Source organism: Saccostrea cucullata, unplaced genomic scaffold (assembly GCF_032062105.1).
Source record: "Saccostrea cucullata isolate Sc308-1 unplaced genomic scaffold, CSIRO_AGI_Scuc_v1 ctg3827, whole genome shotgun sequence".
NCBI lineage: Eukaryota > Metazoa > Mollusca > Bivalvia > Ostreida > Ostreidae > Saccostrea > Saccostrea cuccullata.
The window spans coordinates 32,430-47,211 of record NW_026932209.1 but is presented as its reverse complement, the minus strand read 5'-3'; the positions used below and the strand labels follow the sequence as shown (position 1 = coordinate 47,211).

Genomic DNA, 14,782 nt, shown 5'->3' with positions numbered 1-14,782 from the left:
CTTTCTTTCCCCTTCTTTTATTTTCCTCGGTTTATGTATACAGTATTTCATTTCTCTGCAGTAATATATCAGTCTGTTGCTGTTAAAATTTAATGAGATCGTTTTTGCTTTACGTGTTTTTCATTGTTTTTTTCTGAAATGAAACAATTTCTATCAGGTAAGTGATAAAACGGGTTTTTTTTATTTCTTCCTTCCAAAAAGTTGCAGCGAATCGGCAGAATTTGATTTACAAAAGCTTAAATACTCTTAAATTGCCAGTAAGTTTAATAACATTATAATAAATTGTTCTAATTTTTCTTAAATATGACGATTAAAATACAATTTATTCAATATAATGTTCTGTCCGCTCCGACTTTAAATGACCGAGTATGTAAAGTTGGACAGTTTAATTTTCATGGTTTTATAAATAAATATCCACCATAAAGTTATTATTATAGGAATAATTAATATTTATCATGTAAAAGTATGATTTAATTACAAAATATACTGGCAATCACATTTTGAAATAAATCCAATTATTATAGCGATGGTTAATACTACGTCTCAGATCCGCGCCATGGATTTGAGCGCGTAATGCCCTGCCATAGATGACGTTATTGTTGTTAAATTTTGACGTCACAATATTTGTTACAGTTGAATTGAGAGGTGGGTGTTGTTTGTCTCTTAGCTTAAAAATATTTGTTACAGTTGAATTGAGAGAGATGCAACCACGACAAAAGTCACACTCAACTGACGAAGGAGGGAGGCCAACGGCAACGAACGGTAAAAGGAAATTTGCAGGGAAGGCCAGACTTCCGGGCGTAAAGAAAAGATGTCGGAAAGTAAATAACTCAGGCCCAACTCCAAACTCGGATACAATCAAGGAGGCAATGCCAGATCTTGAGGAAGTTGTTTCTTCAGTAGCGGAAAAGATGCTACCTGAAATTAACAAGACGATAGAGACGATCATATCTCAACGGCTCGACACACCATCGTCATCGACTGAAGGTAGCAAAGTCTCTAGTACACCTATTACATCAACTGACAATGTACAAAATTCCGATTCAGATCAAGTCATTTGTTTTGACACAATTTCCCCTACATGTTCAATGCCTCAGAGCATAACCAGTGTAAATGATGATCTAGGTATGCATGTTGCACAGTCAGTTAAACAAAAAATTATGAAAGGGGAGTTTGTAGAATTGCATACACTTTTGAATAAGCAAACAGATATTGATGCACAGGAGAGTAGAGTTCTATTTACAAATGGTCAACTCACACTAAAACCTGCAAATACAATCAAAATTACAACAATTGACACTTGGCTGGATGCATTTTTTTATTTATATGAGTATATATTTGTCAGCACATATTGATCAAACTCACAGCCTTATCAAATACATGGCTAATGTCAAACTCGGTGCCAGTCGAGTTTCTGGTGGATTAGGTTGGAGAGAATACGACCGACAATTTCGACTGAAAAGAGCCAAAGATATCAGTATTTCCTGGGACAAAATCGACCCCGAGCTTTGGCTTATTTACATAACCCCAATTACTAACTCATTATATAAAAATTCTCAGGTCAGCTCAAAATTTTGTTATGAATACAACAACAAAGGCTCTTGTCGCATGCAAAATTGTCAATATCAACACCAGTGTTTAAAGTGTCAAAACAAACATCCTGCAATTCACTGTCCTGATAAACAAGCTGTACAAAGGACATCGTCCTCTAGGGCTTTTCAAGCCCCCTTCTCAACTTTTCGTCAGCCAGGCAGCAAATATTCAACAGGCCCCTTTCGTAAGAACAGGTTTAACACCAATTAACTTGAATAATATGTGTCCTTATCTGTCATTTTTTCCAAATCAAACTGTAGCTAATGAATTAAAGAACGGGTTTGAATTAGGCATTTATCTATATTATGAAGGTCCAAGAGTGTCAACAACCTGTAAAAATTTAGTTTCTGTGAACGATCACCCAAAAGAGGTAAAAGAAAAAATTGACAAAGAAATTTCTTTGGGTCGAATAGCAGGTCCTTTCAATCATGAACCTTTGTCCAATTTAAGGCTATCACCTATTGGAGTAGTGTCAAAAAAGGATGGGGGTTGGCGTCTCATTCACCACCTTTCATATCCTTCTAATTTCAGTGTTAATGATTTCATAGACCCTGAAGCTTGTTCTGTTCAATACACTTCTTTTGACGAGGTTTTAGACATGGTAGGGTCACTGGGAAAGGGGGCTTATCTGGGAAAAATGGATGTGAAAGCAGCTTTTAGATTACTTCCGGTTCACCCTTCTGACCATCAATTACTTGGTGTCAAGTTTAATGATCAATATTATTACGATATGTGTCTACCAATGGGTTGTTCAATTAGTTGTGCTTTATGGGAAAAGTTTGCACATTTTATTCAGTGGGTAGTAGAAGAAAAAACTGGAGTTCACACTCTGAACCATTACTTAGATGACTTCATATTTGCTGGGTACACATTAGAAACATGTAACCTGTTAATGTTATCATTCAAAAATACCTGCTCTGCTTTTGGCATCCCTCTTGCAGAAGAGAAAACAGAGGGCCCAAAATCGGTACTTCAATTCCTGGGTATAGAAATCGATACAGATAAGATGGTTGTTCGAATTCCTGAAGAAAAAATTATCGACCTGGAGAAATTACTGCTTGATATGTTACAAAAAACAAAAGTTACGCTTAGAGAATTACAATCTTTGGTAGGTTCTCTGATTTTTTGTGCTAAAGCTATTCCATCTGCTAGGGCCTTTAATAGAAGATTTTGTGATGCTATGTGTTGAATAAAATACCCAAGTCATTTCATTAGAGTAACAAAGGGAATGAAATTTGACCTTCTTGTGTGGTTAGATTTCATACACAGGTTTAATGGCAGTTTAAATTTCATGACTGTTAATTGGTTGTCTAATGACCAACTTCATCTCTACACTGATAGTACAGGCAATCAACATTTAGGTTGCGGCGTTTACCTTCATGGGCAATGGGCATATTTTGGTTGGCCAGATAGCTGGAAGAATCCAGACATTATGTTAGACATAACATTTTAGAGTTAGTGCCAATTGTCCTTGCAATTTTCTTATTTAAGAATGAATTTCTAGACAAAAAAATAATGTTGCATACTGACAACAAAGCTTTAGTTTCCATTTTAAACAAAAAATCATCAAAATCTCCTCGAGTTATGGAATTGGTTCGGCCATTGGGTTTACATTCCATGGTAAACAATTTTTACTTTAAAGCTTGTCATATAGATGGTTATGATAATGCTATCGCGGATTCTATTTCTCGCAAACAGTGGACCAGTTTTCGAGTTCTTGCCCCAACCTCCAATCAAGATCCGACACCTATTCCAGAAGATTTTGTAAAACTGATCTTGGAACTGAAATTAAACGCTTGACACTTAATTCGGTATCAGTAAATACAAGGCAAACATATTCCACAAGTCTAAAAAGCTTTGAGCAATTCAGAATTTTGTATGAACTTTGTACTGTTTGGCCCCCACCTGTTCCACACATTTGTATGTTTATTGCTCATTTATCCCTGCAAGGTTTAGCTCATTCTACTATTTCATCCTATATATCAGGAATAAGTTTCAAATGCAAAACATTGGGTTTCTGTGACAATACAAAAAACTTTCTAATTAGAAAATTATTGGAAGGAATCAAAAGGTCAAACCATTCCAAAGATTGTAGACTTCCTATTACAAAACATATTCTTGAGAAACATAACAGCAACAAATTTAGTTTGTTCATCGAATTTTGAGTCCATTCTTTTTTCAACGGCATTTTCGGTAGTCTATCATGCTTTTCTTAGAATCGGTGAATTTACCTTTAGTAGTTCAAATCAAGCAAATCAAATTATTTCTATTGAACATGTAAAATTTAGAAAAAATGAAACATCTGGGGAAAACTTCGTAGAGCTTAGAGTTCCTTTCTCAAAAACTGACCAACTTGGGAAAGGAACATCCGTTTGTTTGAATCAATCAAAGAATTCTATCTGTCCATTTGACTGGTTGAAAAGGTACATCACCATGAGGCCGAAATTTGACGGTCAATTATTTAAACATATGGATGGTAGTCCTCTAACAAGGTTTCAATTCTGTTCAGTATTAAATAAGTGTCTTGAAATAGCCGGTCTTCCAAACTCCAAGTACAAATCTCACTCATTCCGTATTGGTGCTGCGTCAGATAGTTTTTCTTCCGGTCAGTCAGAATCAGAAATTAAAAAGCAAGGTAGATGGAGTTCAGATGCCTTCAAACGGTATATTAGGATTTAGTATGTTCTTGATTGAATTTTCATATTTTTATATAGGAGATGAAAAGGTTATTTGGATTGTTGGTTCTTCAATTATTAAATGGGCATTCTACTATGCAAGAAAATCCTTTGATGGTGTGGATTTAGGTTTAAAACGAAGAAAATACAGAATTTTTTGGCAGGGAAAGGGAGGTATGAAATGGTTTGACCTTATTCCAAAAATAAAACTTTTGTTACGTTATGAATCACCTCCAAAAATTTTAATCATTCATTGTGGAGGGAATGACATAGGTAAAATTCCGTTGCTGCAACTACGGTCAAATATGTGTTCAACTCTCAAAAATCTTGAGGAGCTACTACCCAACACAACAATTGGTTGGTCAAATATTTTGCCAAGAATTTCATGGCGTTTTAGTTCAAACTCAAAATCTCAAAACCTTGCTACTGTTAGACTCAATAATTTTATGAATCACTTAGTTACTGTCAATGGTGGATTCTTTATCAAATACCCAGAGATTACTTGGGATTCAAATGAAATGTTTAGTAGTGATGGAGTTCACCTGTCGTACATCGGTAATTGTTTCTTGCTATATAACTTACAAATGGCTTTGCAAGAATATGTTTTTCTATAAAAGGTTACATACGTAGTTTAGGCTTCAAGATGTGGTCACACCTACATATATTTTTGCGTCTCTCATTCCACCTAACTTCGTTGGCGGTGGTTGTCATTTTCAACGGACAACCATTTGGCGATTTTTCGAGACGCCTTCCATGATACAATTATTTTTTCACAACTTCTGCTGAGTATCTGCTAACCCAGTACCAGCTTGAATGTTGTCAGTATTCAAATCTTCAGGACTTTATAAGGATAAGGATACAATGTTTATAAGGATAAGGATATAAAGTTTATAAGGATAAGGATATAAGGTTTATAAAGATAAGGATATAAGGTTTATAAGGATAAGGTTTATAAGGATAAGGATATAAGGTTTATAAGAAGTTATGTTATAACGATTAATAAAATATATATTGTATTATGTAGGTCGTGGCCACAATCGCCAAATCAAAATAAATGATTTTAAGAAGTTATATTTGTCTTCATCGTCTTTAATAATAAGATTTATTTCCTTTTTGAAATAAATCCAATTATTATAGCGATGGTTAATACTACGTCTCAGATCCGCGCCATGGATTTGAACGCGTAATGCCCTGCCATAGATGACGTTATTGTTGTTAAATTTTGACGTCACAATATTTGTTAGAGTTGAATTGAGAGGTGGGTGTTGTTTGTCTCTTAGCTTAAAAATCCCACCCTCCCATTCCCCTTATTTATAACATCAAGTATATCTATATAATAATATTTATATGCATTTGTCAATTTGATCTATTTTGCCATTGCATTTTTCTGCCGTAGTTTTCTGAATATTTTCAGGCAACCTTGAACTGTGTCATGTGAAATGTGAGAGACATTGGTTTGGACAGTTATACTTGTGTTAGAAATTCCATTCGTCACGACCTGCATATAAAGAGATGTGAAGGAGAGTCACTGCGGTTTTTCGAGAAGCCTTCCATGATACAATTATTTTTTCACAACTTCTGCTGAGTATCTGCTAACCCAGTACCAGCTTGAATGTTGTCAGTATTCAAATCTTCAGGACTTTATAAGGATAAGGATACAATGTTTATAAGGATAAGGATATAAAGTTTATAAGGATAAGGATATACGAGGGTTGTCCCGTAAAATCGTGGACAAAGCGTTTCTCTCGAAAAGTAATGGGCGCACTAAGCTAAAATTTTCAGTAAACGTTTATTCATCATATTTAAGTGCATCATTATGTTTTTGATAATATATAGACAAAAATAAAGATTTTATTATGTTTAAATATGCACAGGGTACGATCTTACGGCGCACGGTAAAAATAACAAGGTTATATAAGAGAATACACAAGAATTAATTCGTAATAAAAGTTTTCAATACATAAAAATGGGATCAAAAGTATCATAATTCGATTCCTTAATCAATTTTATTGTCTTTCTAAAAAATTCAAGGCATTTGGTTAATTTTTGGCAGTTTCCCGAGCATTCGAAATTGGAAAGTGGTAAACACAAGACACGAAAAACCGCGATTTTTGATGACGTTACGGCGCACCGGAGAGCAGTTCAGTTATATTTGGATGTTGTAATGCCACCTTAAGAGACTTTAAATGAATACAGAAGAAATAAAATATGACAAAAATCACCAGATCTTTAGAATATAAATAAAATGAAAGTTTTCTTAGCTAATTCTTTTTGATTGAGTTCTCAGGTAGTACAAGATATACGGACAAACTCCTATTGTAATAGCAAAAGACGCTGTCATTGTCGACCGTTGATATGAGATTCTCTGTTATTTGAATGCTGAAGAGAATACTGTCCAAAACTTGCTAATGAATTTTCAAAAGATTGCATGTGCGTGCCAGATGGGTTCCTTATCTGGTTATAAACACCCTCGAAGGTGAATCAGTGGAATTTTAAAATTTAAGTGGGACTTATCCAACTTTATTTTAGCAAAGATGAAATTTGACGCTGTTTTAGACACTTTGACGTTATCATCCGTGCGCCGTAGGGCGATACAATACATAACATAACATCTAATAATTTGTTTATTTATGCATATATCTATTTGAAATTTGCTCTGTATATTCATAATATATGTACTAAAGAGTAGTGAAAATTTAAGAACGCAGTGATGATTATTTTTCAAACTAGACAACTTGTCCACGATTTTACGGGACAACCCTCGTAAGGTTTATAAGGATAAGGATATAAGGTTTATAAGGATAAGGTTTATAAGGATAAGGATATAAGGTTTATAAGAAGTTATGTTATAACGATTAATAAAATATATATTGTATTATGTTGGTCGTGGCCACAATCGCCAAATCAAAATAAATGATTTTAAGAAGTTATATTTGTCTTCATCGTCTTTAATAATTAATATTTATCATGTAAAAGTATGATTTAATTACAAAATATACTGGCAATCACAGAGTATCGACGGCAAACTGAAGATTTCGCCAAGGATAACTAGGTCACTGTCGACAGGTGCATGCTCGGTGCGCATGCGAATTTTATCCGGATCCATGAGATGCGTATGTATCCTGCAAATTTCAGACATTTTTTTAAACATTTTCACGACTATTTAAATGTACAAAACAACCAAAATCATCCTGTAGACGGAGATACTGAAAGAAAAATACACATGACACTTAATTTAGAAACGATTTTATTCTGAAAGAGAAAACTGTCCGACATTCGATGTTGTCCGACTTTAGCTTTTCCTCATTGTGGTACAGTATTTAGTGTTTGACAATTTAATGTCAACACCGCAATAATATACCCAAGTCAAGATCAATAAGTAATGTATACCGACTGTCTATCATAAAAAAAGATAGCTATAATATTGATAAGCTACATTCGTTGACAGATGTATAGAAAATGTACATCGAAATTCCGTACATGCAAAATGTACTGCATTCGTAACAGTGAAGAAAATGTTTTTTCTTGTTTATTGACTTCTATTTCTAAATTTCTGATACATTATCAGGAAAATACCCCAACCCCCTCATTAACACTATATGTACAGTCATATTATTTACCGGCATTAATAGGTACACAGCTTTGCGTAAGTTCATAGATTGTCAGCATTATTATACTTACCTGTACTTAATTGATTAATTGAAAGGTTTAAATTTGAATTCAAAATGAAAACTCTTCCATGACAACTATGGATAATACAGATAGAGATTAAATCTTTTAAGCGCCAATTGAATCTGTAAAATATATTAATGCAATTACAACAGTTCAATTACCAGAAGTGTATGAAAATCTTGCTGTGCGAGTGAATGTACATTAATTCGTAATTGTTTCTCTTTGACTCTTTAAAATGTTAAAATGAATATGTGTAAGGTAAATTTTCTTTGCAAAAGAAGTTTTTGGTGCATTGAACTATAACTTTTAGGCCTCGCACGATATACACATTGTGCAGACCTGCGTCAGTCATGCAGTAACACCCCCTCCCTCCAGTTTATTGACAATGTATAATACCGGTAGTCATTTTGTTCTGTTTGATGTGATTATAGTAAAGATGATATACAACTTACATGTAAATATACAAGCGATACTTTACACGGTCTGTCATTTCATTTATTTGTTACTCTTTTAAATTTTATTTTAATTTTATGTCAAGGTCACATGAATACTTGGCTTTAACATGTTAAAAACGTGATTCTCTGCAAGCATGGGATTTGGTGCTCGTGTACTTCCTACCTGAAATGTCAGATTTTATATCAAGTTACCGCTTGGCTTGTTTAAAAATATTTTATTGTTTAGATGTTACAAGAAAGAATCGGAAACAAGTTCTGAAAACTAAGAACGTCCTCCCCTTTACAATAAAAAAATCAATTACAAAAACTTTTGTTCAAAATTAATTTTCACTGGATTTACCTCGTAATATTACTCATTTATTTTCGAGAACTGTCTTATCAAATAAATGGATGAATACATATTTTCACTTGCCAATAATCAGATCATACTAATTTTTCTTAAAGTGGAATTCATTTTTTTTTCATTCACTTTGTAAATTTGCCGTAAATCTCAGATGGTTGTACAATACACGTAGGACTGCAACTACTATGCGTTTTTTTTTCAAATTTTTATGCTTTTCGTATATTGCATGTGATTTTTATTTCTATTACTACTAGGCCCTTAACTGTCCATTTACTGATATTACATACAAGTTCAAGAACAAATACTAGTATCTGTGACAAAAAATGATATGCCGTTAATTATCGCCCGTGAAGAATCTTTACCAAACCATCACTGAAAATAAAGTATTTTGATTCTCGTTCCCGATGTCCGAAATTTACAGTGACATCCGATTGTTTACAACAGTGAATCATGCGACCTTTCCTGAATTGCATTGAGAGAAAATAAATTCTAAATTCAGACAAATTTTTAAGTACATCGTGCATACATGTTTAAGGTTGTTGAAGAGAAATTTGTACCTTCAATAAATTAATTCCAAACACTTAATACTGTATACTTGATATACCATGAAAGGCAATTGTTATAAAAGAACATAGAAGCCTCGTGTCCTTTTTTACTTCTCATTTCGTTTTTTTTTTTCATTTATGGTAACATATTTAATCTTTTAATTAGTTTTTTCTTTCTGATTAGTTCGATTTATTTCTTTAGTTTGAAGGGGGTCTTGGGATAATGAATTATAATGTCTATCGCTTACAGAAACGTCTAATTAACTACGAACACTGTTGTTTTAGATATTTGTTTATAACAGATCTGATTATACATTTTGTATCAAAAATAAAATGATTAAATAAATAAATAAATATAGTTTTGAAACCCAGTTGGATTATATAGAAAATAATTATAAATGCATCGCTAATTTAATCTAATAAAAATTTAATTTTCTGTGTTTTTAATTAGATTTCTTTAAAGTGTGTGAGAAAGAATGAAAAAGAGGGGCCGGGTTGATCTGAGGGTGTCCTCTGAGTCTACATGTTGGGTCAACATTGCGTAACTGACTGTAGTGATATCCGGCGGGTGCCCGTCTGTATATATATTGAAGTGACACCTATTGTCTTGTTTCCCGCTACTGTATTGCGCAATTCACAGAGCTTCCATTTGTGTAGTACTTCAAAGAGGTTCCGTTCCCGGTCAGCTCCAGTGTAGAACTTCAAAGCGCTGCCGTTTGTGTACAATATTCATATTAATATTCATGAATACGGTGCTGTGTTTGAATAAAAGTCTTCTTTTATAATTAAAAAATACATTGCATGTACACAATTATTTATTAAATAATTGTTTCCGATTAATTCTTTTTAATAAATAAAATAAAAAAAGAGTTCACAGTATGGCTTATCAAGAGTTTTTTTTTGATATATAAATCTGATGGTAATTGTTATTTTTCAAAATGAAAGAAAGATAAAAGTCACATTTTGAGTTGAACATAAGTGAGTAATTCATTTCCCTGTAAACGGGTATCAATATTTATAAAAGGAAGGGAGTCTACTTAATCATTCGTGACAATTATTATTGCTGTACACTAACCGATCGGCAGTAGGACTTTATCACAGGGAATAAATACTGAATCGTAATTAAAACCAGTAAAAATAAATAAAAGATAGATTTTTTTAAACGGAGTTCAAGTTTATTTTCATCTAATGCATTTGATGTCTTTAAGAAAACATATGACAACGATAAATCCCTGGTACATGTGAATTAAGCGATGAACATAATTATGATTTAAGTGAACTTGCTATCAGTCTGATTGACAGACAACTGCCCCCCCCCCCCCCAAAAAAAAATGACAATTGCATTATTAGATATCATATTATAATTCTCAGTAACTACATGACTGTTATAAAATTTTAGCGCCACGTGTTTAACCAGGGACCTATATTAGTATATAGGTCCCTGGTTTAACATAGAGCTCCCCTAATTATTCTAACTACATGTACTTTCTTGTTTAAATTTATGAGTATTCAATCTTTACACATGATTTTCTATTATCATGTGTGCGTGTGCTAAATAAATAGTAAATGAAACTTCTTTGAAATAAAACTCGGACTTAAAGCAAAATAAACCGGTATTATTTTCCGCTATCGGTGTTCATTATTTATTATGCAAGCACATAGAAATATTAAAATTTTCAGTAATCCCCATGTTCATTTTCAAATTATATGTTGATTTAACACATCTTTATTTGCACAACAAATACGTAATCTATAGATTTTCAGGTGTGGATCGAGATTTATTAGACGGAAACTACTATTTATCATGATGTTTAACATTGGTTGGATAAATTTTGAAAAACTATATTCAAAAATATTTTTATTTTTATAATTAATTGGTTGATATCAACGACAAATAAATCAGATACAAATTTCTTAATAAAATATGCATAGAACACTTAATCCTTTTGAAAATTCCAAAGTACGCAAATAATTTAATTAATTAAATGAATAAGAGGCGAATTTCAGTTTTATTGTCGACGGGGAGTTTCAAGATACTTGAAATTACACATTTTGATTTGAAAAGGGTTTAAGAATAAAGAAATTTGAGCATTAGATTACAATAAAACTCATAAAAAATAGCAAGTTTTTGAAAAAAAATCGTCAGTGTCACTCAGGATTACCTCAGTAGCCACAGTATTAAACCTCAGAGCTACTCAGTACCAGCTCAGTGGCCTCAGAATGACCTCAGTACCCCTCAGTACTTCCACAGTAGCAACAGTGCTAACCTCAGTGCTCCTCAGTAGCACAGCAGAATGTACAGTGAAAACCTCAGTGCTACTCAGGATCTCCTCAGTTTCTCAGTGCCGGGCTCAGTACCACTCAGTACTTCCTCAGGGTTTTGTTGGATTCTCAGTGCCTTTTAGTTACAGTAGTGGTAGTTTTGATAATTTCCAGATTAAAGAGGTTTTTTAAAAAACATTATTTTAGTATAACTCAGTGTGCTGCGAACCTCTTGAAATCTTGCAAATAAATTAATTATAGCTACCTTTCATGTAGTTGACCAGCAAAATATTCAACCTGCCGTCCAACAAATTAAATTTTACCAATTAAAAAAAATGAATCTATATAGGTTCGCAGCACTTTTAACAAACTACATATAGTGTTGTAAAGGATTATAAAATGAACTAAGATTTTTAACTTGGTTATGCCCTTGCAATATTGAAATGTATAGATGACCTCTAAACTGCTAGTAATAATTGCCAAAGTCATGTGACGTCGACATCGCATAACAATTCTATTGATTGATTATATATTGTTTAACGTCCCTCTCCAGAATATTTCACTGATATGGAGACGTCACCATTGCCGGTGAAGGGCTGCAAAATTTAGGCCTATGCTCGGCACTCAGGGCCTTTGAGCAGGGAGGGGTCTTTATCGTGCCACACCTGCTGTGACACGGGGCCTCGGTTTATACGGTCTCATCCGAAGGACCGCCCCATTTAGTCGCCTTTTACGACAAGCAAGGGGTACTGAGGACCTATTCTAACCCGGCCATAACAATTCTAAATAAAAAAATTATATGTCCCCAACATGTAGACTTAAACCACAGTACATTTTTTTTATATCAGTAAATTCCTAAAAAGAATCACCTACCCTAATAACGTATGTATTTTCTATCTTTAAAAATCGCCGATATTTCCATTTGTAACCTTAACTGTGCTGCGTAGAAAAATCTGTAACAGCTGAGTAAAAAATTACACTCCACTGTTTACTCTGTGACGTTGATGAAGCAAAAGAGATGACATTTAAGGCCTTCTGGAAAGCCAAACTTGTTATATGAAACATATTTTTCTTTGAAGTGCAAAATAATTATAACAATTAAAGAGCGATGTATGACATACCATATTGATATTCAATAAACTCTTTTCTACAAATTGTCAAGTTAATATCTTTTATTTCTTTTTTATTATCAATTTATTGAGATCATTTCTATTACATTGTAGGTGTTTTCGATCCTATTGAAATACTTATGTATAAAAGTAAACAAAAATGTACGCATTGTACGTTGGATCCTGGCTATACTAAAGGTAATATCATAGATTTTGTAATCATTTTGTTCTTTTGTTCTTTGTTTGATAGATATGCTTTATTTATAACTATTAAAAAAGTGTGATCGTCGTCGTCTCTATTCAACCCATATCAACCCACTTTGAAAGTAACACTTTTTTAATACTGCATTTCAAGTAATTAGACTCGATAAATTTTTCAAATACTTTGAAAACTTGATCTCTATGAAAAAAACTCAAGTATGCTCTGCATATTCCCGATAAACAGGATTCATATTTTACTTCAGGTTTCTTAGCTTTTTAAATTTAAAATTTAAAATTTGAAATAAAATTGCTTCAGTTCATTTTACAGGAAAGCAAACTTATATTGGCAGTTAACTGTCCAAAGTTCTTTTTAGATTTGTTTAAAAAAATCTAATCTAACACGTTTTTTTAAGCACTAGTCCCTTATTTATATAAAATTATCATCCCTTTCCAAATGAAAGTATTATCAACTATGCCAAAACTTTTTTTCATTCTCAACCGATTTCACCCTAAACTTATAACAAGAAAATATTGATGTAACCATCAATCGTCGCACGGTTCAATTGTCACCCGGGAAATAAATAATGAAAGACTTGGAAATCTTCATTTAATGTATTTCATTCGAAGAATACAAAACACGAACTGAGTCGAGTACGTATTTATGCATAAAGTAAAATTCGATGTTCTAAAAAATGGACCTGTCGTTTTGTCGATAGCAAGTGATAAGCAACTTTATAAATTTATGTATAAAGCATATATTATTGTTTACAAATTTACTTCGTCGAAATAAATATATTATTTATCTCGTAACTAATAAGGGAAAATACATTCTGATTATCATTCTTTTTAATGTTTAGAAAATATTCAAATCTGAATAAATTCTCCCACCTCAATCCCAGATTATAAACACTTACACTCTTATTATATAATAAATGATATAATAAATTCTGTACATACTAGACAGTGCAACCTTTTTTCAAAGACATCAATAGATAAATGTGACTCATCATGTGACGTATCATCTGCATAAATATTGACATAAGAGTCAGATATTTTGGATAATTATTTACAAATAAAATAAAAAAATAAAGGCCCCAATATAGATCCCTATAGCACTCCTATTGCAACATCTTTTTCATAAGATAAGACACTTTTCCATCTCACGCATTGTGATCTTCCACTAAGATAAGACTGAAACCAGTTAAAAGATCTGTGACATACCATGGTATGCCATATGACAAACGTTTTCGCAACAATACTGCATGATTTACAGTGAGAAAGGCTTTTCTAAGATCATTAAAAAGAACACCATTTAAATTGCCATTGTCTATATTGTTTACCCATTTATCAATAATGTTATGCAAGGCCGTTTCACATGAATGCTTTGTCCTGAAACCATAATGATGTTCAGTTAAAAGATTATTATTATTCAAATACCCGTAAAAGATTTTAAAACATGCCTTTCTATGAATTTGCCAACAATTTGTTAAACTGACATTGGTCGAAAGTTGTTAAGAATAAAATTTTCAACTGATTTAAAAAGGGGAGTAACTCTTGCTTTCTTCCATGCAGATAAAACGTGACAATTTCTTTTACACTTATTCATCATAAAAGATAAAATTTCGGCAATAACATCTCAGGTTATTTTTAACAATTTTACAGAAATAGCATCCAATCCTGTAGCCTTAGAATTAGACATTGCTTTTATTTCTTTTATTACAAAATCTATGGCAATGTTTGAAATACCAAAAGACCCCCTAGGCATTAAATGTTCAATTTCAGGTAAGGAATTATCAAATTTCTCAGCAAATTCATGTCCAATGACACAAAAGAATTCGTAAAACTATTGGCCTTGTCTTTAACATTGAAAACCGATTCGCCATTCACTTCTAAGCATGATGGTACAGCCGATGCTGATTGTGTTTTT

At 32.8% G+C, this 14,782-nt stretch overlaps 2 protein-coding genes and 1 pseudogene across 2 annotated transcripts; all 3 read left to right on the top strand.

Moving 5' to 3' along the window:
• Positions 1-701: 701 nt before the first annotated feature.
• Positions 702-2,499, top strand: LOC134234655 (uncharacterized; annotated as a pseudogene).
• Positions 1,814-2,782, top strand: LOC134234654 (uncharacterized). The gene has a single exon (XM_062716719.1). It carries the CDS (start codon positions 1,814-1,816, stop codon positions 2,780-2,782), a length of 969 nt encoding a protein of 322 aa, XP_062572703.1.
• Positions 2,783-3,935: 1,153 nt separating this feature from the next.
• LOC134234656 (uncharacterized) lies at positions 3,936-5,610 on the top strand. The gene is made up of 2 exons (XM_062716721.1): positions 3,936-5,154; positions 5,201-5,610. Exon 1 carries the CDS (start codon positions 4,244-4,246, stop codon positions 4,880-4,882), a length of 639 nt encoding a protein of 212 aa, XP_062572705.1. The 5' UTR covers positions 3,936-4,243; the 3' UTR covers positions 4,883-5,154; positions 5,201-5,610.
• The last annotated feature ends 9,172 nt before the right edge of the window (positions 5,611-14,782 follow it).

What these genes read in the sequence shown, in the direction of transcription:
- LOC134234654 (XM_062716719.1), top strand. Translation starts at nt 1,814, where the DNA reads ATGTGTCCTTATCTGTCATTTTTTCCAAATCAAACTGTAGCTAATGAA.
- LOC134234656 (XM_062716721.1), top strand. Translation starts at nt 4,244, where the DNA reads ATGCCTTCAAACGGTATATTAGGATTTAGTATGTTCTTGATTGAATTT.